Source organism: Setaria italica, chromosome VII (assembly GCF_000263155.2).
Source record: "Setaria italica strain Yugu1 chromosome VII, Setaria_italica_v2.0, whole genome shotgun sequence".
Taxonomy (NCBI): domain Eukaryota; kingdom Viridiplantae; phylum Streptophyta; class Magnoliopsida; order Poales; family Poaceae; genus Setaria; species Setaria italica.
This window is the reverse complement of record NC_028456.1, coordinates 28,142,459-28,168,330: the sequence shown is the minus strand read 5'-3', so window position 1 is coordinate 28,168,330 and position 25,872 is coordinate 28,142,459. Positions and strand designations below refer to the sequence as shown.

Genomic DNA, 25,872 nt, shown 5'->3' with positions numbered 1-25,872 from the left:
GCCCTACAAACACGGAAGTTGGGGGCAAAATTTGTGGTGCGGCTATATGCCGCGGAAGGCGACAGATCAGCAACCATCGCCTCAAGAAGTGTGCGCTGGACACGTGTCAGCCCAATTAATTAGATTGTTTTAGCACAGTTCGTTGCTCCCCCTAAACTGTTTTAGTGTGGGTCCTTGCTTCCCTATATGACAGTATAGCTTTTTTAAGTCAGATGTCAGTGCATGCATATATAGTTTAAAGGAGATAGAGAAAAAAGACTGCATGGGTGCATGCAAAAAGGACAAGATCATGACCTAACTCACATGCATGCAAATTCAAAGCTAAAAAATATATAAATCTTAAACCGAGCATCCAAACTAAATTTTGATTGCACCATGATGTTTGTTATGTCAAGATCTTCAAAATAAGACCCCACTTGACTATGTTTTGAGATTTTTTTTATTTTTTTCATATTAAATAATTAATTTTGGCTACTGCGAACAAATAATTGAACATCACGAACAAATGATTATTTTCTATGAACAAATAATTAAACATGATGAACAAAATAATTGTACAGTGCGAACAAAAATATTTAAATCATGAACAAATCGTTGCGTAAGAGAGTGTCAAACTAAAGATGAAATCAAAATTAAATTTCGATTGCACCATTAGATTTTAAAATTGAAACCTTCAAAACAAGACCCCAGTTGACTATGTTTGGATGAATTTTTTTATCACTATTTTTTAATCATATTCAAAAAAATTTCTTAGATATATACGCCTGAACAAATTATATGAATTCAAAGAACAAAACATATATACACATCAAACAAATTGTATGTACTTACAGAACAAAAATGTCAACACCTGGAACAAATTATACGAACTCACAGAACAAAATAGTTGTACATGTCGAACAATTTATATGAACTCACGGAACAAAAAATCTATGTAACTCGAACAAAGTGTAGGAACCCACAGAACAAGTATTTATACACATAGAACAAATTATATGAACTCATCGAATAGAAAATTGTACATTTAGAACAAATACATTATAAATATATAACAATATTTTAATCCGTAAAATAGAAAATAATATAGGAAACATGAACTAAAAATAAAAAAGGAAATGAAACTATAATATACCAAATGAAATAAAAGATAAATAAATAATATACAAATAATTAGAAAAAGAAAAGGGCACCACAAGATAACAAAAGCAGAAGAAAAGAAAATAAAATTGTAGTTTAACATTGAATTTCTCTTCGATCTGAATACTTTAATTTCATCATGGGAAAAATCGGTTATATTCTATTAATATAATATATAAAGATTGATGATATAACGTATGAAATAAGCCATCCAGAGAAAGAATATCCACATGAGAATTAGAATAATCAAAAAGAAAGAAAGAAAAAGAAAATAATATATATACAAAGAGAAATAATTAAAAGGGGAAAAATAAAAATTGAAAGGAAAGAAATAGAAAAATTGAACAAACACAAAGAAAGCAAAAACCAAACCAACCTTAGCAAGAAAATAAAATAATCCAACTTAGCATAGTCAAGGAAACAAAATAATTAGAAAAGAAAGAAGTAAAGATATGCGAGAGAGTTAGAAGGAATAAATGAAAAAGAAAGGAAAAGAAAAATAGAAGATGAAATAAGTAGGAAATAAATAAATAAATATATGCATATACAGGTTAAAATAGAATATCTATTAAAGGTTTAGAAATAAAAAAACAAAACAAAATGAAAGTGGAAAAGTAAAAAAAATAAAAAAACCGACCCTAGCATGCATGTGTTTGCATGCAGGTTAGGAGTTCGGGCATGCATGCGCTAAGATCCCACGTTAACTAATACATACACACGACAACTAAATTTTTGAGAGGCTGGCTGGCCTCTCACCGACCATTTAAATGGTTTAGGTGACGAGATGTTATTCATCGCATATGCGACTGCACAGAATTTGCTGCGCAAACATGTCCTGCGCCGCAGCACATGTGATTATCTCCGCCTCCGCATCCGCGAGAGCGATGTGTGGTCGAAAGAGACGGCCTTCATTCGCGTGGTTGATCGCTTGGTTCTAAAGCACAGCTACGATCTGATCAGAGTCTACAGAGGGCATGTCTCGCGGCTGGCATGCGTGTCATACTTGATCCCCATATCATGACAAGGACGAGCTCACATGAGCCCAACCAGTTGATTCATGGGCCCCACCCTACTCCCGCCGTCCTCCCTGCAAAGCTAGCTACACTGAGCCGCGCTAGCTGCAGTGCAGTACTACAAACCTACTTTTCCCCTGCCTAATTACCTGCTCGGTCTCAACTCGGGCAATTCACATTTCGGTTTTTACCGTGGATATGAATTGAATTTTGCCCCCAAAATTCAAGAAGACGCTGCAGTAGCGTGTACTCACAAATGACCCATGCAGTTAGCCTTTGTTCTCTTGTGCACTGGCTCTGAAATGAGGTACTTGTATATGCACAACATTTCTTTGTCTAGTACTAAAAGTTCACTGGTTTGTTCAACGACTTTCTCTGTATGACCAGACATCGTAAATTGGGATAGGAAATCCAGTTGCCTAAAAAAAATAATGCACCCATGGATCGATATTTAAACGGAAGACAGTTGATCCACTGCGAGTTTTGTCAGTTCCTTGAAATTTCATCCTTAAGATCGAATCGGTGGTTTGTTTATGGTTTAGCACAGCTCGCTCGCTCGGTAACAGTGTACGATATATTGTATTCAATAAGACCAAAAAAAAACCAGAAGGCAAAGAGTAGGACCATGCAGTACGATACTCCATGCCCAACAGTACAATACTCTCAGAATAGAAATGCACAACGGCAATACACCATTCCTACTGGTACTAACACGAGCTGTGTGTCCCCGGTCACCTTCCCGGAATCTTCTAGGGCAGTGCCTCCCCCTCCCTAGTAGCAGCTGCGCTGAGCTCACCTCCCTCCCCGCCCATGGGCTGGCCGGCTGGGCTCCTCTCCCTCCCCCACTGTGGGAACGCGGCAGCAGCTAGCAGCTTTCCCGCAGCTCGCTTTACCCCTCCCAAGCAAGCGCCCGCCACTAGTCGCTAGAGAGAGAGAACAACCGCACTTAATTACCACACACTTTCTCTCTCCGTCCCATCGATCCCTCTCCCAGCCCCAGCCTGCCTCCTCTTCCTCCGACGCGTCGCGCGGCGGAGATCGATCCGGCTCCAAGCGGGCGCGGTCAATGCGAAGGCCAGAGGGAGGCAGATGAATCGCTTCCCGTCCCCTCCCGATCGGCCGTGTCGTGCTAGCTAGCTGCCGAGTCAAATTCACCCACAGCCAGAGGAGAGAGAAGGGGAGGGAGACAGACAGATAGGGGCGTGGTAGATATAGATAGGCTCATCGGGGATAGATCCCCCGCCTCCTCTTCACTCTCCCCAGCAAGCAACCAAGCCAGCCTCCACCCCGCCTCCGCCGCGCGCGCCTGGACCGCGTCGTGTCGAAGCCGCCGCAACAGGGACGCCCGGGCCGCTCCAAAGGGAAGGCATCCAAGCAGGACGAAGAGGAGGCCGCGTAGGCGGTAGATATGGAGTTCGCGAGCTCTTCCAGTAGGTTTTCCAAAGAGGAGGACGAGGAGGAAGAGCAGGAGCCGGAGGAGGAGGAGGAGGACGAGGAGGCGTCCCCGCGAGAGATCCCCTTCATGACAGCGGCTGCGGCGGCCAGCAGCACGGGAGGAGGGGCCGCCTCGTCGTCGTCCTCGCCCACCGCGGCGGCCTCCGCGTCCGCGTCGGGCTCGGCCGCCCTCCGCTCCAGCGACGGCGCCGGGGCGTCCGGGAGCGGCGGCGGCGGCGACGACGTGGAGGTGATCGAGAAGGAACACATGTTCGACAAGGTGGTGACGCCCAGCGACGTGGGGAAGCTCAACCGGCTGGTGATCCCGAAGCAGCACGCGGAGAAGTACTTCCCGCTGGACGCCGCGGCCAACGAGAAGGGCCTCCTGCTCAGCTTCGAGGACCGCGCCGGCAAGCTCTGGCGCTTCCGCTACTCCTACTGGAACAGCAGCCAGAGCTACGTCATGACCAAGGGCTGGAGCCGCTTCGTCAAGGAGAAGCGCCTCGACGCCGGGGACACCGTCTCCTTCTGCCGCGGCGCCGGCGACGCCGCGCGGGACCGCCTCTTCATCGACTGGAAGCGCCGCGCCGATTCCCGCGACCCGCACCGCATGCCGCGCCTCCCGCTCCCCATGGCGCCCGTCGCCTCGCCGTACGGCCCCTGGGGAGGCGGCGCGGGTGGCTTCTTCATGCCGCCCGCGCCGCCCGCCACACTCTACGAGCACCACCGCTTCCGCCAGGGCCTCGACTTCCGCAACATCAACGCCGCCGCGCCGGCCAGGCAGCTCCTCTTCTTCGGTTCTGCCGGCATGCCCCCGCGGGCGTCCATGCCGCCGCCGCCGCCGCCTCCACCTCTGCACAACATTATGATGGTGCAGCCCAGCCCCGCGGTCACGTCGGGTCTGCCCATGGTTCTCGACTCCGTACCGCTCGTCAACAGCCCGACGGCGGCCGCCAAGCGCGTGCGCCTCTTCGGAGTCAACCTCGACAACCCGCAACCGAGCACCGGCGAGTCAAGCCAAGACACCGACGCATTGTCGCTGAGGATGCCGGGATGGCAGAGGCCGGGGCCGTTGAGGTTCCTCGAAACGCCTCAACACGGCGGCGCCGTTGCAGCTGGCGCCGAGTCCTCTGCAGCCTCGTCGCCGTCGTCATCGTCCTCCTCCAAGAGAGAAGCGCACTCGTCACTGGATCTCGATCTGTGACCGGTCCCAGATCGATCAGGCCACCTCGATCGATTCGGAGCGTACAAAAGGAAAGTTGAACAATTCTTCCTTCCGCCTGCTACCTTCTTCTTCATCTTCTTCACCTTTTGGGATTCCATTATAACTTATGATAGGATTTAGCTTCTTAACATTTTGTTTTCCAATTTTTGTTTCGGCCATTCAAATTCTTGTGTTGGCTTGACAATATATAGAGAGAAGTTAGTCGAATTAATCAATTTTTAATGCTTTCATATGGTTTCCAAATCTGACTCAGTTTTTGCTTCGCCTCTATTGATCGGTCCATTTTTTGCCCTCGCGATTCGTTTCCATTACTATATGGTAACTTGCTATTTATGTAGTTTGTTTGGACAATCGTGATTGTCCCTACATATGATAACACTCCTCCAAATCTGCACTCCTCACAGCATCAGTACCAAGAATCTGAAACGTAATACCATAGGTGCGGTGCAATATGCATTGTGCCTTCCTTGCATCATATGTATGATCTCTTCTCGTCCTAGATTGGAGTTGCAGCCACACGGATCTCACAAAGCATGGCGAGACATCAGCATTGACAGTGGATTAGCTGCAGTCAACAATGCGGCAGGCAAAGCCATGGAGCTGGCTACGCGCATTGGAGGTCAGATGTTTAAATTCTAAATCCTCTCATCTCCTTCCATCAGTACTGTGCTCATCATCTCTTATGTTTGTGGTGTCGTTCTTGTTTTCATTTTCGTGCTTTCACCGGCAAGCGCTTTCTATACTGTTGCTCTCTCTTTGTCCATTCTACATATATACCAAGGTGCATCTTGGTATAATAGTAGATTGTATGGTAGGTACTAGCACCAGCAGAATGGAAGAATTTTTCATCTTGAGGTTTTTACAAGGTCAACTGAGAATTAACCCCTGTCGCGGGCCAAATTACATGTAGTTTGGTTTGTCTGGGCTTTGAGTGGTATAGACTCCAAGAGTTCTTTATGGCCCCTGGCAGTCTGTAAAGAGGAGGAGGATGAGGAGCATTGCCACTGGCCTTAACTTCTTTGTACGGTCTGATGAACGATTTATGGGGGAGGAGGGCCTCACTACTGTTGCTGTAGTAGTAGGAACAGTGCTGCTTCGATGTGCACCTCTCTCTCTTGGAGTAGTCTTGGTTGCGTTCTGTGTTCTTGTCCTTTGTGTGTGAGACAGTGAGGAAGAGAGAGAGAGCCTGTACATCACCGTCTCTTTTCCTCTTGCTTTTTCACTGCAGTGAGTAGGTACGGGCGTGTGTGCTTGCTGGGAGCAATGGAGGCAAAGGTCACGTACTGGCTCCGGAATAGGTATCCATAACTAGCAAGGTGTAGGAGGGGGATCCTTTTGCACTGGTGAGACTAGAATAGATATGTATAGATGCTGTGTCTGCTGACAAAAGTACCTTTGGTACGTTGTAGGCTGGAAAAGGCAATGTGGAGTTATGGAGAGGTAAAAAAGAGAAGGGCAGTGTCTATATGCATGTGTTTGCTTGTTCTTCTTTCTTCCTTTTGCATATGGTTTGTTCAATAATTCGCCTTTCTTTTCTGGACTTATTGCACTCAGTGCATGCTGAACCTCCAACTTCATACATGGTTGTTGACGTGCCTGGGGTTATCCTTGGTAGAACAGCCTCTTGTGGCCTCTCACAAAGAATATAGAAGTAGATCCTCCATTAATATTATTACTGTTGGATACAATATATTGAATGCATCTTGTGTTTTGTACCCAAAAAAGAAAGAGAAACATCTTAGGTTTACCGACACGTTTAGACAATTAAGAACTTGAGGTGAAACTGTAGCCAATTTTGATTATCATCACCATTCACCAAGTACCAATTGCACCCTCTTTACTATTATAATGGAACACACATTTTATCACATACACATTATTGCATAAACATAACTGAATTGCAATGCTAATTATTGTGTAGTAGTTATCACTTTGTTCATAAATGGTGAAACTGAATTTCTGCACCCCCCCCCCACCCCACCCCACCCCCAATCTTTATTACCTGGACAAGTACAAAACACATTCGCATTCCTCTTTTATTATTTATTTATATTCATGCAAGGCATAGTTTGTACAAATATATACTTCATGAAGAGTTGATGGGTGATATGTGTCTAAAGTTTGGAAGGCTGAGGAGCAATTTTTATTTCACCTGTTTGACAATTAACTCAAACTTGTTGGTCACTATGCAAACCATTCCATGCATATATTTCTGAACAAAACTGCCTAAAATAGTAGATCGGGATTGTACCCCAGGCTGTTTCAGAATCTGCAAACTGTTCTTAGTTGTAGCGTTATTACAACATAACACTTTCAACATCCCATTTGTTGATAAAACATGTATGAACCAAATTATTGAATGCTTGGTGAGTATAATAATCTTTTCTAAAGCTTCAACTAATTAGGAAAATTATAGACCTTAACGTAGCTACACAACTGAGTTAAGTCATCATGTATCCAATGACGAGTTTGGCCATTATTTGAAACTAGATGCTGCACAGCCTTTTAGCTAGGGGTGTATACATTCTCACAGTTTGGACTATGGATTCTAACTAGTGTTTGGTGGCTAAAATTTATAAGTTACCTTCATTTTTGTCAGGAGCATTCAGTGGTCTCAACCATAACATTTTCATAAATTATTTTCTCCCTTCATAGGAACATTTTGATTTATTTTCTCCCTTCCTAGAAATGATTCAGCAAACTACTTTTGCATATTCTTCATTTGGTGTATACTTATTTTTTTCTGTAGCCCATAGCATACATGTTGCTGACTTGCTGTTAGTACCATATATAAGAGCTAAGTTGAAATTAATATATAATGTCACGTTATTTAATCTAGCCATTAGTATCAATCTATAACCAATTTCCCTAACTGTTCACTTACACGGGTAGGCACAGTATACAAATGCATATTCTTTTGTACTGCAAAGCTAGCTAGCTTCGAACAGAGACTGGAATGAATTGCAAAATTTGATAGTCGATACCAATGAGCCTGGGAAATGGAGGTGAAGCACCAATATAATATAGTGGCGAGCAAAAATGTTTGAATATTGTTCATTCATTATTTCTTTCTACTTTATAAGTTTATAAGCTAGGCTGGATGCATCATTTCTGAATATATTTTATCTCACACCTCATTCGTCAACATATATGTTTTATTTGCATGGTTCCTGAATATGTGAAAGCTATATAAATGCTAGATATTTTGTATTACTATATGAATCTAAAACTATAGAAAGTTAACATGATAGATTGTCCTTTTAATTTAATCCAAATGCTCTTGGTATCAGCATTTGTACACGAGATTATGAGAGAAATAATTAAAGCTACACCAGATCCATGCAAGCCGGCCTTTTGCAAATGAAATCTGATATGACCTTTGTGGTTTATGTGTGTTGGTATAAATATGTTGGAATCTGGAAACACTTTTTTTAACTTCATATTTACTAGTTTTTTTTAACACATGGATTGTAGCCATGATGCCTGCCTTTTACATTCGAAAAGTACCGAATAGACATGCATGCTTGAGTGGCAACAGCTAGCTCATCTTTATGTTTTTTCATGTATAGCACTATACTCCTTTTTGATGGACATGACGCAAATTAAGAAGGTTCATCGCGTGTAGGCAGTGATCAGGACCATGGACGTGCTCATGTACTACAGTCTGCACCAGCTGCTTGCCACACTACACCCCCAGGATGGAATAATAGCTAATAAGCTTAGAGTGGCAAACTTGATGCATGAAGCATATGCAAAATATGGTTGATTCAATGCATGTTCGTTAATTGTGGTGGAGTCCTAGTTTACCTCTGCGCCCGCGTGTGTGTGGGTGTGCGCAAAAATTACAGCAGGCTAGATTGGCGATCGATGTACTTCCGAGACGATGCACTGAATCAGCACTAGCCGGCTCGATAGTTTGTCCATGCATGCATAGCCAGATTTCCATAGTACGCATAGACAGATAGCTTTCATCGAATTGTATTATTTCTTTCTTTTGGGTAGCAAATCTCGGTGCAGTTTCTGCATTTCACTCTTGCAAAATCCTTCACTCTTTTGTTGTTCTTAAATCTTAATTCTACGGTAGTGTATATGTTGTAGTAGAAGAGTGGAGAGAGACGACGGCACATTGATTTCATCTGTATAGTGTGGTGTGGAACGCAGTATACTTGTAGTCGTATATACCGCTAAGTAACTAATGCTACGCATGGTGCTTTAAATATAATTTATGGCTGTGCAGCCCTCTTTTACTATCTCTGACTCGTCTTTCTGAATCCAATATGCCAGGTCCTTGGTTGCATGCATGGCTTGGTAAATTGTCTCTTGTGGCACAGTAACTTTGTATCGTACTACGTGACACTTGTCACAGGTAAGTTTTCTACGTGTTTTTTTTTTAAAAAGGCAATCCACGGACCACGGCCTTTTGTGACAATTAAGAGGCATATGGTCGCTCCAATCCGAGTGCAATGAATCGTCAATAAGCACAATATAACGAACAGAAGACATCACGATTCAGAGATGCAGAACGACCAGTATGGAAAATAAAGCGCATGTGTACGAAGGGTCGTCGGTAGGAGAGATATCCTTACAGTGCCAAAAGTGAAACCCTAACTGGAGCATAGCTAAGGAGAAATACGAATCATCCGGAGTACGGTTGTGAAGGTTGACACCGCTTGATGTATCGTGTTTCCTTGGCAAACCGTATGGTCTTTAGATCATTGTCAATCTTCAAAAATTGAAGTTTACATGGTTTAAATGTCAAACCAGATAATTGAAATTGACTACCGATTGCCTAAATTCTAGGCCTAATAACTAGCTAAGCCTATCCTATACCATGATGAACGAGTTTACTTCATTTCCTAACAAACCGGAACTTCTCGCTTCTCTTGCGTGTATATAGTGGTTCTGTAGGCACAGAAGAGTTATTTCGGACAGCACGATCACTTTTAGTAATAGACTCATTTTTTGAGTCCCCACATTAATCCTCATAAAAATTAGAAACGTTAGATACTAATCATCATTGGTAACTGTATCCATTGGCTCTATTATATATATTCTTTAAAAGGTATCCACCTCTGCGATTACAAAATATAATCTAAAGTAACACCCGAATTTATAACCTAAAATAACCCCACAATCTTCTTTTTAAATTACACACCTATATCATTATTATAAAAAGTAAATCTTAAATTAACGCTCTAAATTTGTATCTATATTACCTACATCTATCACTCCAAAGTACATTAATGTGTAATTCTAAATTACACAATTGTCCCCCCTTGCTAATATAAAAAATAGTAACCTAAGCTATGCATGCATGATATGTTCATATGTGTCACCATGTAGACCATGTTTCATGTATGTAGAAAGTGGTGAGAATAACGATTTCCAGGTTAAATTCATACCTCAAACTAAAATTTAGCGAAACACATGTTAAACACATATGAAGGTGGGATCCAAAGGAAAAAACTATGATTTGGATGAAATGTGTACATAGTAAGTACAAATAAAGTCTATCATGATCATATAAAGATAAGTATATGTATATGAGCATTATGTTAGAGTATTTAACATACATCAAAATGAGTTTAGCTCAGTTGGTTAGGCTCTTTACGATGGATCCTGTCCATTTGGATTAGCGTTCTCGCCTCAAGGAGTGTTTGGGAGATAGGGGCTAAACTTTAACCCTGTCACATCCGATGTTCGGATGCTAATTAGGACGACTAAATATGAGCTAATTACAAAACTAATAGCAGAACCCCTAGGCTAAATCGCGAAATGAATCTATTAAGCCTAATTAATCCATCATTAGCGAATGGTTACTGTAGCACCACATTGTCAAATCATGGACTAATTAGGCTTAATAGATTCGTCTCGGGATTTAGCCTAGGGGTTGTGCAATTAGTTTTATAATTAACCAATATTTAATACTTCTAATTAGTGTCCAAACATCCGATGTGACAGGGGCTAAATTTTAGCCCTTGTGTGCCAAACACCCCCTCAGTCTGTATAGGTGATTGTAATTTGCTAGATTTATTCCAAGAATTAACAACCCTATTTTTTCATTGGTAGATGATGTGCCCATCGATAGCGAGTCATTCGTGGTGGCTTTGTAAATTTTAAGATCTACCGGTCTAGTATCTCGAAGGTAAATATAGGGATACGATTGCATGCGTGAGAATTTTTTTTTACAGAAGTCAACATGGGAAGCGCATACCTATTTTTTATAATTTTTTTATTGCAGTTCTGTTTAATTCGCTTCCACGGGGATTTGAACCCGACCTACTGGGTGCTACTCAGGTGCTCTAAACACTAGGCTAGAGGCCCTTTCACTGCATGCGTGAGAATTGCTAGGGCCCGTCGATATGTGAATTTATTAGATATGTGCCATATATTTTAAATAAATTTCTAATACTTATGTCTCCAAAAACCCACTAGCATGTGTGGAAGCACGAGTTGATGATGGACTAGCACAAAATAATTTGACCATAACTACTGGTGCAAAATATGTGTAAATGTAACAAAGATGTAATGTTTTAAAATTAGAAAAAAATATAAATATTTTAAATATTTATACATCCCCCCTTTGAAGAAAAACGTTCTTGTGTAAATTTGACTATCAAGGACCTTTTTGGCTTGAAATTTCGTAACTTATTGAACAAATTTTAGTTGAATGAGTTTTTTTTTCAAAAAAACTCTAATTTGAGTAAGTTTATTTTTGCAGCACTCTACTGAAAAGTTTTTGTGAATAAGTTGCCCTAATAGATTTCCAAATATAGAAAGTTATGGAGGAAGAAAGATTAAAACAAGGAAAGTTGGGAGGTGGGAAGTGGGCATTACCCACCAACTGGTAGGCACGTTTCCATGGGCTCCTTTTGTGGATACCATATATGATGGTCCTTTTTCATTGTGTTTTTTTATACGATGGCGGATGCAAAGCTACTTTTCTAATTAATTTATCGAAGGCACAATTGGAGATGTTGGTCACATCTTGCAATGAAAGGAAAAAAAGAATAGAAACTCTAAATGATGGAATTGTTTGTGCTAAATGCGTAGTAAGGTTGTACTGTTGTATTTATTTATTTATCTATCTATCTATATTTACACTGTCACTAATGCTGAACATTTTTGGCAAACCCTTCTGCTTCATGCATTCCAAATTTCTTAGATCCTAAGGCTGACCTCTTTAATTTGAGAGTTCAGTTTGCGAACCGCGAAGTTTTCATGTCTAGGACCGAAGGAAATGGTTAAGACATCGAGTAGCTGCTCATCTCCAAATGCATATATTGTGATTTCCCGCGTATCATTGTTTTGACTATTATGACACACATATGTATTGGCGAGATGGTTAAAGTTGGTTGGTCAAAATTCATGTACAGTTTCTCTTTTTCCCAGGTTCCAATAGAAAACCAATGCAAGCAGTATACATGTTGACCTATCTCTAAGCTTTACCATTATTAGCCCACCAAAAACCACCGTCGAGTTTGTTAAGATAACTTTTGTTATTGTCTGTTTGTGAATATTATGTTATGCCATGTTATTAGCTATATAAAGACTTCTTTGGTATGGCTCCTCCACCGGATTTTCCACTGACTTATGGAGGAGCCCTACCAAATGGCTCTTTTCAAAACAGCTTCGTTGGTGAAGCCCTCGTAGAGCCGGAGCCAAAAATCAATTGGAGGGGAGGAGCCAAAAATATAGTGGCTCTTCCGGCTTCTCCAACAACCGAGATGTTGAAGGCTGATGCTACCCTCGGGCGGAGTGACGGGATGCGCAAGGGACAGAGCATGTTCGTGCCAACAGGAGGAAGAGATGCGACAGAGCGGCGCGATGGGGATGAAGAACGGCATGGGGCTCACTGGCGGTGGCATGGCACGGTCGCATGGGGAACCACCGGTGCTGGGAAGGAGCACAACAACGTGATCCTGAATCATCGCTGCCATGGAGTCATCCTCGGCCCTCGCCGCACATGGAGCCACCGGCCACGCAACCAACACAAGTGGAGGGTAGGCATTTGCATCATGGCAAGGCGGGCTGCATCCATGGTGCAGGAGATCAGCTTGGGGGAGGAGAGATCAGGGAGGAGGGAAGGCTGAGCGCATGCCTAGACGGATGTATTTGTTGGGGAACGATAGCGGCAGAGGCTCCGCCGTGGAGCAGGACCCGCGAGGCGTCGGGGGCGGATAAGAAATGAAGGGAGGAAGGTAGGGAGAAACAGGCATGGGGTGGTTGTCGTGGATAGGGATTAAAAAAGGAAGAAAATAGAAAAAAAGAGTAAAAGGATAAAATGAAAGAGAAAAATGAATAAAAAGATTTAAAAAATGAGGAATTAATGATTAATCTATAATTCTATTTATTTATGATTTTCATCTCATGCGATCACTGTATAACTTGAGAGAAAATATAAAATGCATATGTACCTTCAAATGAATTAGTCAGGGTATAGTGGACATTTGGCATCTCATCTATTCATTAGAAAATTGGAGGAGTCATTTTACAAAATGTTATTCCAAAACAGCTTCAGCTCCACCAAAGAAGTTGCTTCATCGAAGGATCCAGAGCCGGAGCCATTTCGGTGGGAATCGAAGCTCTACAAAACTCGCCCTAAGAATACTCGCCTATATTTAATTTGTTGGATTTTTACCATACTACACTAGATAAAAATCATTTAAGAATTTAAGATGCTTCCAGTTAACAAGTGCTCCCAAAAATCAGAACAAACAAGTACTTTTAAAAAGTCACTGCATGCGTACGTTCTTGAAGTCAGTCAAAGCGAGCCTTTCAGAACTTTGCACCTAACTAACGTGTACCAGCATATGCGCATGTTCATTCGCTTTTGGATCGACTTCTCGTTCAGCAAATTTTACAGGACTACGAGCACTGAGCCACTGACATATGATGGACAGCACAACACAAGATGTTTACCACCCACCATAGCAGCAGCCTCAGGCCCCCCGCAACATGAATCCACACACATCCAAAGCACGCTGTACTCCGGGAGGGCACCGAAATAATAGCTTTGGTACGAACAGCGAACATGAGAGCGACAAGTGCCCCAGCCTTTGGCCGCCACACGCTCCAAGAAAACGCACGAAAAGAGCTGCGACGCCACGCACCTCTCCTTGATGAGTCATACCGATCGATGCGTGGAGCTGCTGCTGCTGCTGCTCAGCTCTCTGATGGGTAACCAGAAACTGAAGCCGCCGGCCGCTAAAAGACGGCAGGATGGTTGGAGTAGCTCGCCAGGCAGCGCGTCCATGCTCAAGACAACTAGTCCATGCGCAGGCACGGCCCTGGCAGCTTTAATTTATGTGTGCCCATATATATCACCACACCAGCCTTTTGTAGCAGTATGCGTGCATACTACCATGTACAGTACTGACTACTGTTGACACTACATACATGCTCGTAAGAGCATCGAGAGAAGAACTTCAAGAAAATTTTGTGCTCTTCTTTAGGTACCTATAAAGCTTTTTGCAAATACTCTGAAGTTCTAGGGGTTTTCGGTAAACAATCCAAGACACAGAAAATCTACCGAAAATTATAAGATACATTGAGGATCTTTTTGCACAAACTACTTGCAGGGTGAAAATCCCCTCCCGCACGGGGCACGGTCAACCTGACGCCGCCGATTTGCATCTCGCCATTGCCGTTCCTCCGCTCCCCTCCTCGCGGCCGCCACCTCCTCATCCCCTCCCCGCGGCCTCCTCCTTCTCCTTCCCTCCCCACACCCGGCTCCGCCTCCTCGCGACCAATGCCCGGCGAGATCTCGAGCCGGCAGCCACCCTCCACCCCCAAATCGAGCCATATCTCCATCTCCGCTCTGATCCACATCCCCTCCGCCTCCAGCCACCTTCGCTCAAGAAGAGGGGCTCCAGCACCCTTGTCTCGAGCGGCGTCGGCCTTGGGTGGACGGGATCAAGCTCGCCCACGCCGCGGAGCTCGCCCGCACCCTCGGCAAGGCTTGACCTCGACGATTCTGGCGGCACACCGATGGCCCGCCCCTCGCCTCTCCTCTTCGCCATGGAGGGCAGCCGCGGAGGATAAGGAGGGTGGCGGCCGTCATGGGACGGGGAGGACGACGATTCGGCGGAGCGGGGCCGTGGCCGGCCGCGCTGCACGGGGTTGCGTCTGGCGGCGCGGTTGGAGGCGCGTTGCGGGGCCGTGGCCGGCGGCGCGCCGGTGGCCGGAGCATGGCGGTGGCGACGTTCAGCGCCGGAGGTAAGGATGAACCTTCGTGGTTGCGCCTCTGTGCAGGTGATGTGGTCGGCGACGGTTTCTGGCGAGGTGCTGGCGGCCGGAGCCGATAGAGCAGGCGGCGGGTCGGCATGGAAACTTCCTCGCGTTGGTGGTTGAGCTCTCCCGCGTGCGGAGAAGAAAATAGCAAAACAGTGTTGGATTGGCATATGGATCGGTATATCTAGGTCATAGCTTAGAAAATAGCAATCCATATAGTTGGAGTAGTTTTTTTTGGCTGTTTTTAGGTATAAGGGATAAGTATCCATTTTACATAAGAATTACCTGAACCTGCAGGTTATTGGTCAATATGGAACCTGATGATGCTTTCTTCTTGCATTATTGTATCGGAGTATCTTGAGGGCACGCCGCGTCAACCGTCGTAGTGTTTATCTGATGATGCTTCTTGCATTTTTATCTCATGTCGGTAATGTATATGCAAATATAATTAGTTTGCGGCGGTGGCTAGCTGATCAGTGAGAGGAAGAAGGTGCTAGCTCTCATGCATCTATCAGCAGTGCGATCACATGTCAAGCCATGTACTTGAACCAAATTAAGACTGGATCCAGCGGCCTGGTCTGGTCGATGTGTCCAATTAGCGCACTTGTTTATGTCTCGGTAAAAAAAAAAAACTAAAGACCGCCGGCCGTACACGTACGTAGGAGAAGAGATGCATGCATGTAGCCCGCCTCCGCTGCTCGATCGACCCGGATAGGTAAAAGCACATGTAGATTTTACATTTACATGTACCTGACTGTACGTAGTACTATCTCTCGCTGTAGCTGCGAGCTCGCTAGCTTTAACTTTTACCAAACGTACGGCCCAGCAGCAGGGGGTAGTCTCGAGTCTCGACCGGGGAGCAGCGAGCGGTTGCTGATGCGACGGCAGTGCAAGAGACAAAGTCGCATGGCGCTGCCGCTGCCGCGGTGCCTGTCAGGCCACCAAAAGAGCCAGCGCTGCCAAACACGCCCGCGGCATGCATGCACACGCCTGCGCCGGTCAGGGCCGGCCGGAGGCCCGGACGGCGAGGTCGATCGATGCGGAGAAGGGGAGGAGTTTATTTTAATTCCAAATATTAAATAAAATATGACCATAAATAGGAGCATAAACATTTGTATCTATAGCAATGAACATAAAGTATATGATGGAAATAATAAAAAACAAATAATGAAACACAAAGTTCGTGAGAGGGTACCATGCAGCGGGGCCAGTGCAGAGGCACCAAATACGTTGTTACTGGACATTTCGAGTCTATTCGATGTAGTCGATCAAAGTTGATGCTGTGCAGATGTTCACTGTAAGTAAGAAGAGGTGCGCAACGAGCATTCACGCAGATACGCTCCCTAAATAGTCTATGTTTAATACTGTAGCAACACATTGTCAAATCATGGACTAATTAGGCTTAATAGATTCGTCTCGCCGTTTAGCCTCCACTTATGTAATGGATTTTGTAAATAGTCTACGTTTAATACTCCTAATTAGTATCTAAACATTCGATGTGACGGGTACTAAAAATAAGTCTGTGGAACCAAACCCCCGCCTTCACTTTCGATGTAGAAGCTGCAGTTCGGAGGCCTGCCCTCCCAACACTAGTGCACGCGAGTGCCGAGATGAGGATACAGACTGAATGCAGCAACTACCTAAAAGTGGAAGTCTGTTTTTTTCTAAGGTCAAGCACCATTCTTTATAAGAAACGCAGGAAGACTGCATGGCTTTTCACTTTTGCAACGGAAGCGATTAGTACTTAGGGGGTGTTTGGAAGACAGGGGCTAAATTTTAGCCCCTGTCACATCGTATTTTGGACACTAATTAGGAGTATTAAACGTAGTTTAATTACAAAACTAATTGCACAACCTCTAGGCTAAATCGTGAGACGAATCTATTAAGCCTAATTAGTTCATGATTTGACAATGTTGTGCTACAGTAACCATTCGCTAATGATGGATTAATTAGGCTTAATAGATTCGTCTCGTGATTTAGCCTAGGGGTTCTGCTATTAGTTTTGTAATTAGCTCATGTTTAATCCTCCTAATTAGCATCCGAACATCCGACGTGACAGTGCTAAAGTTTAGCCTTTGGTATCCCAACACCCCCTTAGTGCATCAACCTTGCATGTACCTCATGGCTTGCAACACATGCACCAAAAAAACTCCAATGCTGCCAACGCATTTGCATGCACCTTATGGCTTGTGTTACATGCACATTAATCAAACCAGCAATTGCATGACTTTATATTCTGCATGCTACCGCATATACACTTCACTCTTAGCATTGAAATGAACCTTTGTAATTTATTGATTAATTGTATTTTAACGAAGAATAAACCTGAATAAATCCAAAAGAGGATTCGGAGCGCACCACCGCGCACGGCGCTCGATATGATGGCGGCCGCGCCCGCGCGTCGCCTTCGACCACGCCGAGTCCGGGCTCCCGATCGAGTGCTGTGCTGCCTGGCCTGCTGCTGTGTGCCTGTGTCCGTGCAGTGCGGTAAAAAGCTACGGACTACGGAGTTGGAAAGTTTCAGGGAACTTTTTGCCGCGGACGGGCGCGCGGGGAGCGGATAACGAACGAACGCGTGCAGCACAGCTCAGCTCAGCTCAGCTGCCGATCGAGCTTTGCGGCGGCAAGGTTACGGTGGGGTTTGGATTACTCGTTCATGAGCTATATTTTAGCTTCTAAACTTTAGCCTTTAAATTTTAGTTCTGTTCACCTGTTTGGATCCATGAGCTAAACTTTAATTTTTCGACAAACAAAGACTGATTTACCCTCACCCATTTCTCTCTCTAGAGCCCGAGCATCTTCTCCAGCTTCTTCGTCGTTCTCGCTCGCTCGCCCCCATTTTCTCCCTCGTGTCCCCACTTCTCCCCCGCCTCTACCGGATTGCGCGTCCAATCGGTGATGCAGCCCAGCTTGTCGGAGCGGGAGAAGGGCGCGAAGGGATGGAGGTGCCGCCGCCCAGGGACTGCGCCGACGGCGCCGGAGGAGACCTCGGGCGAGAGGGGAGGCGCACCTGGAGTGCCTTCTCGCTGTCGATGGTGACCCACATGGCGGAGTCCTCGACGGCGAGGGAGGAGCCCCCCCGGACGCGGGCGGCCACGCGGTGTCACCGACGGCCAACGTGAGCTCGCCATCAACCGAGACGTGGAGAGAGTACAGCGCTACCACGGTGGCCTTCCCTCCTCGTCCTCCTCCTGCGCCGCCCGATGGCCCCCAGATCCGACGGCCGGCGGCATCGAGGCTGGCGGCGGCGGGGTCGAGGCAGCGGCAGAGGAGGTGGCGGCGGGGGCGAGGCAGAGGTGGAGAAGGAGGTGCCCGGCGGTGGCGGCGAGGGGGGGGGGGCGGCAAGGCGGAGGCGGAGGAGGAGGTGGCCGGCGGCGGCGGGAGCAAGGCGGAGGTGGAGGAGGAGGTGGCGGCGCCGTGAGGTCGAGCGGAGGCGGCGGGGCCGGCGAGGCGAGGCGGAGGTGGCGGGGCCGGCGAGGCGGCGGCGTCGGGCGAAGGAGGCGAGGCTGGGCGGAGCATGCGGGGAGGGAGAGAGAGTGCAGAAAGAGAGAGTGCGGGGAGGAGAGAGAAGGGGGTAAGGAGAGGAAAGTGGCATCCAGGAGCACTTTTAGCCCCTTTTAGGGCCTCTTTGGAGGCTAAAAATTTTAGTCCAAAGTTTAGTTCTTGGTCCCTTTTTGCCCACCTGTTTGGATCTCCAGAGCTAATTTTGAGCTAAAAGTGCAGAATTAAAATTTATCTTACAGATCCAAACAAGTCCTATATTTCTGGTGTTCAAGAAAGGGACTGGGGAGAGATGAAATTTAGTACAGTTGGCAACAGATTCAGCTGCGAAAATGACGGCTCGGCAGAAAGACGGGGAGGGGGAGGCTCAAAGCGAGATCGTAGCTGGAGAAAAGGGCCCATATTCGAAAGACTAGCCTGGTCCTGACACGTGGGGCCGGCCCGGAGCAGTCGGAGGCAGTGGTCCTCGTCCTATCTCTCCTCTCCTCGTCAGGAAATTATTGGAGCACGCAAAAGACGAAAGAAATATTTCCAGCGCACAGCCTGGGTCGGGGTAGAGTCTCGGTCCATGCGCATATGGGCCACTACATCATACTCCATGTCTGTAGTATGTGCCACTGCATACTCCTGCATTCAATTTTATTTCGTCGTCAAAAACTCAAAATGTACATCACCTACTTCTTCCCTGTCCAGGTCCGGCAGCACATCCGATCCTCAGGGACGAAAAAGTTCTGAACCAAACGAGAAAAAAAACACCATGCATGGCCATACGCATCGATCCATCCAGCAATAAAAAAGCACGCTCTGCATCTGCACGCGCAGGAACTTTTGCTCCAGCACCAGCCATCAGGTTTCAGGCGCGCAGGCGACGGGCGCAGCCGCGCGAAGCGAAGCACTCGCACGTACACAGGGCATGTTCGGATGATTTGCCTCGGAGCATATGCTGCCTGCAAGTTGCCTGTGTCCCATTTTGCATGGTCAGGCAGGTGGTAAAATGAACTGTTTGGTTGGAGTCTGGAGTAAGCATCGAGTAATGACACTAATTAAAGCTCAGGCAGCAAGTTGTCTGCGAACGTGTCCCATTTTGCATGGTCAGGCAGTGGTAGAGTGAACCGTTTGGTTGGAGCCTGAAGTAAGCATTGAGTAATGACACTAATTAAAGCTCAGGCAGCAACTAGCAACGCCCAGGCACTTGTTTTTGTTGGCCTGGTGGAGGAAGCAGCTGCCTGGTGCACAAAAATCGAGAAATAACAGTAATTAGAGCTCAAGCAACAGGTAGAAAAGCTGGGTTGAGGAAGCAACTGCCTGGTATAGGCAGCTATCCAAAATTCAAACCAAACATATCACAGGCGACGATCTATCCAGGCAAACTAGGCTGCAACCAAACATGCCCACGTTGCCGGGGCATGGTTACACGTTACGGGCGACGCTCGGGGGCATGCATGCCGCGCAGCCAGCAATCAGGAGATGGGCGCAGGCGCAGTCAGCAGCAGAGCCCCCATGCATGGGCCGTTGCTTTCATTAGAATCCTCCAATGTTGGAGCGGAGGCGCCCAAGGAGGGCCTCGACACGTCACCCCTACGCCGCGCGCCGCACGATCGCAAGGGGATGGTGTCGCGTCCCCTTGCGACCGGATGCGACCTCCCCCAGTAAGGTCCCCGCTCCCACCCCCGCCGCCGCCGTTGCGTCATTGCCCGGTCGCCGGACGTGGGTGACCGGTCCTTCCGTGCGCGCGTGGGCCTCTCCTCCTCTGCTGCTTGCGTCGCCGCCGCGCTGAGGTATGGGCTTCTTCCTTTTAGATGGAGCTTGCGTGCCGCGGACGACGGCCTGGCATTTGTTTTCCCTGTACGTCGGCGAGGTGTCTGCAGTCTGCGTTCCTTTCTTCCCCTGTCGCCTCGCCTTCGACTGACGCTCAGCCGGTTCGCCCACCATCCCTTGGAGTCCTTGGTCTTCGATCCGAATCTGTGCCAATCAGGCGGCCATCAGAATCGTGTGCGCAATTCCTCTCCTCCTCTCCTTGCATCCGCCATTCCTAATGTGATTTGTTGTGTGGAGGCTGTGATGGATCATGGATTGCCTTCCTTCCTTGCGCAAGGTCTGCTCAGTTGAAAAATAGGTTTCTTCCGTTGATTGATTTGGCGCAAGGTCTTGGTGATTCTCTGCTGTTAAGATTTTGTCGTTTGGAAATTTACTGTGCAGCCATTCTCAATTCTTTGAACCACCAACCCAATAGCCGGAGTGGGTGTCAACATGAACAACGCCCAACAACCGCTCGAGGAAATGCCTCCAAGGTAAGGTGCTCACCGAATTGTTAGGTTTTTTTCTTCAGATTTAGCAACTGAATATCACAAAAACCTCATACCAGTCTGCTCCTTCCATTTTTGATCCGCAGCAAAGATTCTTCATGAATCCCCTTGCAAAATTGCCATGGATTTGGGTTAGGAGCTGTTCGGTGAGTCTATTTTGGTTCTACAACTTCCATTATTGTTTTTCAGTTTGATCCCTTTACATCTTGGTTCCCTAAATATCGGATTGTCTGTACAAATTGTGGCAGCTCACCTGTTTGAAATGTTCTCCCTCAATCTGTTCCTCACCTTTATGGCTTTATCTGACTCATGTTAAATAAGTATGCCACCAGATCCCAATACGTCTCTTTCGAATGATTTTTAATGTATATACCTCATATAACTCTTGGCTTCATGAACCAAGGTCAGCTGGTGGTCGAACCAGTAAGCGCATATGCTAGATAAGATTACTGCTTCTGCATATGGCGTTATACCAAATTATGTGCGAAAATCCCTCAAAGATAGTAATATTGGCTATTAAAATAATAAGTGTTATGATCATGATAATATCCATATGCTCCTGTTGTAATTAGCACATCATTTTTTTTCTCCACATGAATTGTTTTTCTATCTATCAGGTCTGAAATTTTAGCACATTACATTTTGTGTGAGGAACACGGGAAACATAGGTAGCCAAGTCTAATTATCAACACTCTCCTAATCAATAGTTGTAATGTGCTCATGTGATGGTTAATATATCTCAATTGGAAGTTGGAACAACCAGTTAAATGACACGTTCTGAAAATTGGTTAATGAAAACGTGCAGAGTTCAATGGCAAACTGTCCAGATCAAAGATTTGAATCAAACATGAATGTTCAGTAATCAGTACTGCACCCATTTTTTTTAGTAGCCACTTCACTCACTTTCAAATTCAGCTCTGCATTCTTACTTGACATAGAATTTTGACTGGACATGTGCATCCATTGGTAGTTTGAAGATCAACCCATTTTGTCCAATGAAAGCATTTATATATGTGGGTACATAATTTTTACACAAAGGATTATGGATCTCATTTTGTTTATGTCCACTTAATTGCATCCTTTAGATATAAACGGGTAAGCTCTGCAAAGACATCATTCTGCAAGTAATGGAACTATTTCTTCTTGACTTACTTCTAAACACCATAGTTATCTCTTTTATTAGCTGAGATGTTAAGTGAAAGGGTCCTTAAAACATTGTAAAGCATTTATTATGTATCATCCACATCAGATTATGAAAATATAGTTTTTTATATTTACTGTTGCAATAATTGGCAGCAGAATTTATTTGATTTAAAATTGGGAATGGATGAAAGTAAATGAATTGACATTTCTTGCTGAGTGTTGACATAATGGAAGTAGTATCATCGATAGTTGTTGCACCAAAATAGCTCCTGTATGATGATTTGGAAATATAATTTAATAAAGAACTTATTTGTTGCAAATGACCATCCCAACAAAATGGTGTTTTATGAATATAAGAGAGCATTAACATACACTGCTTGCCTGCTATTATGGTGGTTCCTGGATTTTTTGCTCTTTGATTGTTTTATGCACAACTGAAATTATTAACCACTCACCAACTTTATGTCCATATATACTAAGGCTAAACTGGGTGACATATTGTTCATCAAATCTTTTTCTGATGAGCTTCTTTTGTGCTTACAGCTGACACTGGGCTGCTGGTGGACAGCTTCCCTAAAGGTATGTGCCGTGTTTGATAATATGTTCTTTGAACCATCTATTTTCCATGTTTATTTCTGAGGTTTTGTTTATATCTATGGAATTCATTTTGTTATCGTTTATCCCTAACCAATACCATGTTTAGATATGTATTTGCGAATTTCCAGAATATGTTCCGATTACAGATTAATATGTCTCATACCAAGTATCACTGAAATTTTGAAATGAGTTTTGCAGCATTATTGGTCTTGAAGTATTTATATCCAAGTCACTAATAGATGCTGATCAAGAATATCTTCAAGAATCTGTTTCCAAATCAGTTCCTATGGATATGAGTGTGAGCTAGGTGTGTAACAAATTTTGGTCCATTGAACCCTTGCTTCACGAGGTATATATCATATATGATACTGGTTGACAATGCTGGTGACAGTTCAGAGATAGATAAAACTAAACTTCCATACTACGATTACAACACTTAACTGCTTGCATAATACTAATGTACACTGCTACACACATGTCAACGTGGTTTAAATAAATAGTTTAGTAGCACGTGATGCAAAACATTCTAACTAGAACCTAAGCTGGGCAATAAAAGCATTCTCATTCAGCAAGCGCACTGAACTGGTGATTGTGTCAAGACATTCATGATGATCAGAAGCAAGAGACTGTAAATCAAGGTGCTCATTCCCTGTGTCAGATTATATCAAGTTGTGTGTGAAATTTCCTTGAAGATGAAGTAATAATTTGTGTTACTTTTGAGATCATATCTACATGCTTTGAAACAAATCGTGTCTTCCTTTTTCTTCTGCATCATTCTTTTTCTGTGTATTCAGGTTGCAAGTAGAGCATGTTGAATTATTATTGTCCATTTGAGGATAAAGTAATTGACTAGCGATCTATAGGGTGATGATTTGCTTTTGTGGTTCTGTTACAAATTCTGTGTAGATTGGTTGTGTAATCTCAGTAGTGCATAGCAAATGAGCTATGTGAGTGATTCTTTTTTCTTTCTGCGGGAAGCTGTGTAAGTTTTAATGGACCAAAGTCACAAATTGCAAAATGTATAATGTATTTATAGTATTAACTTTTTCATGATTTGCTTTGGTGAGATGATTACGGATTATAGTCCAGATGGCACGAATAAAAAGTTAAAAATGAATGGCGAGCTGATCATTATTTTTTCCTTTCAAAAGACTATTGACAGTTGGAAATCGTTTTTCTCTTTAAAAAACTATTCACCAGCTACCTTTCACGACGCGTGCAATGAATTACATTCACCCAATGATGGCGGCGCCCACTAGTGAACAGAACAGGCGCCTCGCCTGCCTGATCGCTCCCCCCTTTGCCGCCTCCTCCGTCCTCCCTCTACCTTCCCCCTCCCCTTTTCTATTAAATCCGGCCGCTTTTGAGCTGTTTCGCAGGCCACACAAGGGCGCCGCGCCGCAGGCTTTTGCATGCCCCGCGCGCGCATGGCCACCAGGCCAGGCGCCGCGCGCGGCAACAGTGTCGGCGGCGTCGCCCACCGGTCCGTCCGTCCGTCCCAAGATCCGCTTCTCTCCTGTGGGCTGTGGCCCCCGTGTACTTGTTGCCTCGCCAGTCGCTAGCATCCACGACGCTCCCCGCTGATGCTGCCGCGGCGCGGCTTGATCAAGCGATAGATGATTATGATTATGTTACTGCCCCAGCAGCGCCGGCCCATGGAGCTAGCGATCGAGCGGCACGGGATCATGCCATGCGGTCGCTGGCCGTGAGAGCGACGGGTGCGCGCGTACTACTGCAGGCAGTCGGGCACCTAGTTTTCAGGCAGCGACAGGGAGTTAAGTGCGACCGCGACGTCGCGCGCGGATGCAAGCGCGGCGTCGAGCTCGATCGGAAGCGCTCCTAGTCACCTGCTAGTGCCGTTCGATCCGAGGGTCATGTGACACAGCCGGGGGATCGCGCGTCGCGGATGGGCGCGAGGGCGTCCCCCCATCCTGACGGAGACCTTGGCGGGGAAAAGCGGCGACACCCTTCGCTGTCCGCGCCAAGGATGTAGCGGAGCTAGGCAGGGGCCAAGATTTGACACGGCCGGAGCAGCGCAGTTTCGAGCTCGCCGCCGATAGCATCGCGACATTCTCTCCAGAGGGTAGCGTCCAAGGGCTACCAGTTCGATTCGTCCCGTTCCATCGCTGTCCCCGGTTGACACGGACGCGACGCCGTCGCTGTCGTGCTACGCGCGCCGTGTCGGTCTATGTACTTCGTCGTACGGCCCATGATCTCTCTTTTCGTTTGCAGCCCATACGGCCCAACAATGGCTGAAGAAGATAGGCCTTGATGGGATTTCGGCCCACAGCGACGAGGCGAGACCACCGGCATGGCGGAGAAGAGGGAGCGCAGAGGGGAAGCCCCGCCGGCGGCGGCATGGATGGACTCGTCGCCATCGGCGCCCGCGTCGCCGGAGCAGACCCATGGAGATGCTCAGGACACACTTCGCGCAGGCCTACGCGCATGAGCTCCTCGAGGTAAATGGCGAAACCCTTCCGCAATTCCGCCCCTCTCCCTTTTGATCAGGTTGTTACTTGTTACTGCGCATCTCCGCTGGATTTTCCCACGGTAGGGTTTCAGTTGGTCCTTTTACGTTCTGAGTGCATCGGTATTTGTTTCTCCGATTCTCGATCTGCGCATCGTATAACCGTAATTAGCATTGTACAAAATACTTCGTTAGTGGCAAACGGTAAGCACAGAAAAACTCGAATCTTCCAACTTGAACAGGAGGACTTAAAAGATATATCACCAAGTATTATAAAAATTTGTTCGGCCGTTGGAAAACGACTTTGTGTATACGGACGAGTCGTTCCGTGATGATATTCCTCAAATTTCAACAGGGGAAAATGAGTTTCTGGTTGCAACCTTTTCTGAAAGCGAGGTACAAATGAAAAATAATACTGCTCCCGGATCAGATGGTTTCCCACCAGAGTTCTACCTAGTATTCTAGAATGTATTAAAAGGAGATTTGATGGCTCTGTTTGAGAAATTCCATAAGAGCTCATTGCCACTTCGCTCCCTCAATTTTGGAACAATTATCTTACTACTTAAAAGTACAGATGCAAAGCAAATTCAACAGTACAGAACTATCTGTTTGTTGAATATGAGCTTCAAAATCTTCACTAAGGTAGCCACTAACATGATTACAAAGGTTGCCCAAAGAATTATTAAACCAACACAAACAACTTTTTGCTTGGAAGAAACATTATGGAGGGGGCGGTGATCCTTCATGAAACAATTCATGAACTTCACACAAAAAAAAATAAAATGGACTAATATTCAAGATAGACTTTAAAAAAGT

The 25,872-nt window shown here is 45.6% G+C and overlaps 2 protein-coding genes across 6 annotated transcripts; both read left to right on the top strand.

Annotated features, from left to right (window-relative positions):
- Positions 1-2,926: 2,926 nt before the first annotated feature.
- LOC101765487 (B3 domain-containing protein Os02g0683500) lies at positions 2,927-5,079 on the top strand. The gene has a single exon (XM_004976535.3). It carries the CDS (start codon positions 3,559-3,561, stop codon positions 4,786-4,788), a length of 1,230 nt encoding a protein of 409 aa, XP_004976592.1. The 5' UTR covers positions 2,927-3,558; the 3' UTR covers positions 4,789-5,079.
- A 15,022-nt stretch (positions 5,080-20,101) lies between these two features.
- Positions 20,102-23,642, top strand: LOC111257815. 5 transcript variants are annotated; one of them, XM_022827908.1, is made up of 5 exons: positions 20,102-20,535; positions 20,743-20,834; positions 20,936-20,995; positions 22,536-22,571; positions 22,788-23,642. In XM_022827908.1, the coding sequence occupies exons 1-5, from the start codon at positions 20,343-20,345 to the stop codon at positions 22,800-22,802; spliced, it is 396 nt and encodes a 131-aa protein (XP_022683643.1). In that variant the 5' UTR covers positions 20,102-20,342; the 3' UTR covers positions 22,803-23,642. The 5 variants fall into 5 exon arrangements, 2 of the variants coding, with proteins under 2 accessions (XP_022683643.1, XP_022683644.1); XR_002678370.1 differs by having other exon boundaries at positions 20,102-20,638; positions 21,098-23,642; XR_002678372.1 differs by having other exon boundaries at positions 20,102-20,638; positions 20,936-22,571.
- The last annotated feature ends 2,230 nt before the right edge of the window (positions 23,643-25,872 follow it).

Excerpts from the sequence above, each read along its gene's own strand:
- LOC111257815 (XM_022827908.1), top strand. The coding sequence starts at position 20,343 with ATGGAGCTTGCGTGCCGCGGACGACGGCCTGGCATTTGTTTTCCCTGT. Across the intron at positions 20,536-20,742 it reads CAGGCGGCCATCAGAATCGT|CCATTCTCAATTCTTTGAAC; the intron begins GTGCGCAATTCC and ends TTTACTGTGCAG. Across the intron at positions 20,996-22,535 it reads TTTGGGTTAGGAGCTGTTCG|CTGACACTGGGCTGCTGGTG; the intron begins GTGAGTCTATTT and ends TTGTGCTTACAG.
- LOC101765487 (XM_004976535.3), top strand. The coding sequence starts at position 3,559 with ATGGAGTTCGCGAGCTCTTCCAGTAGGTTTTCCAAAGAGGAGGACGAG.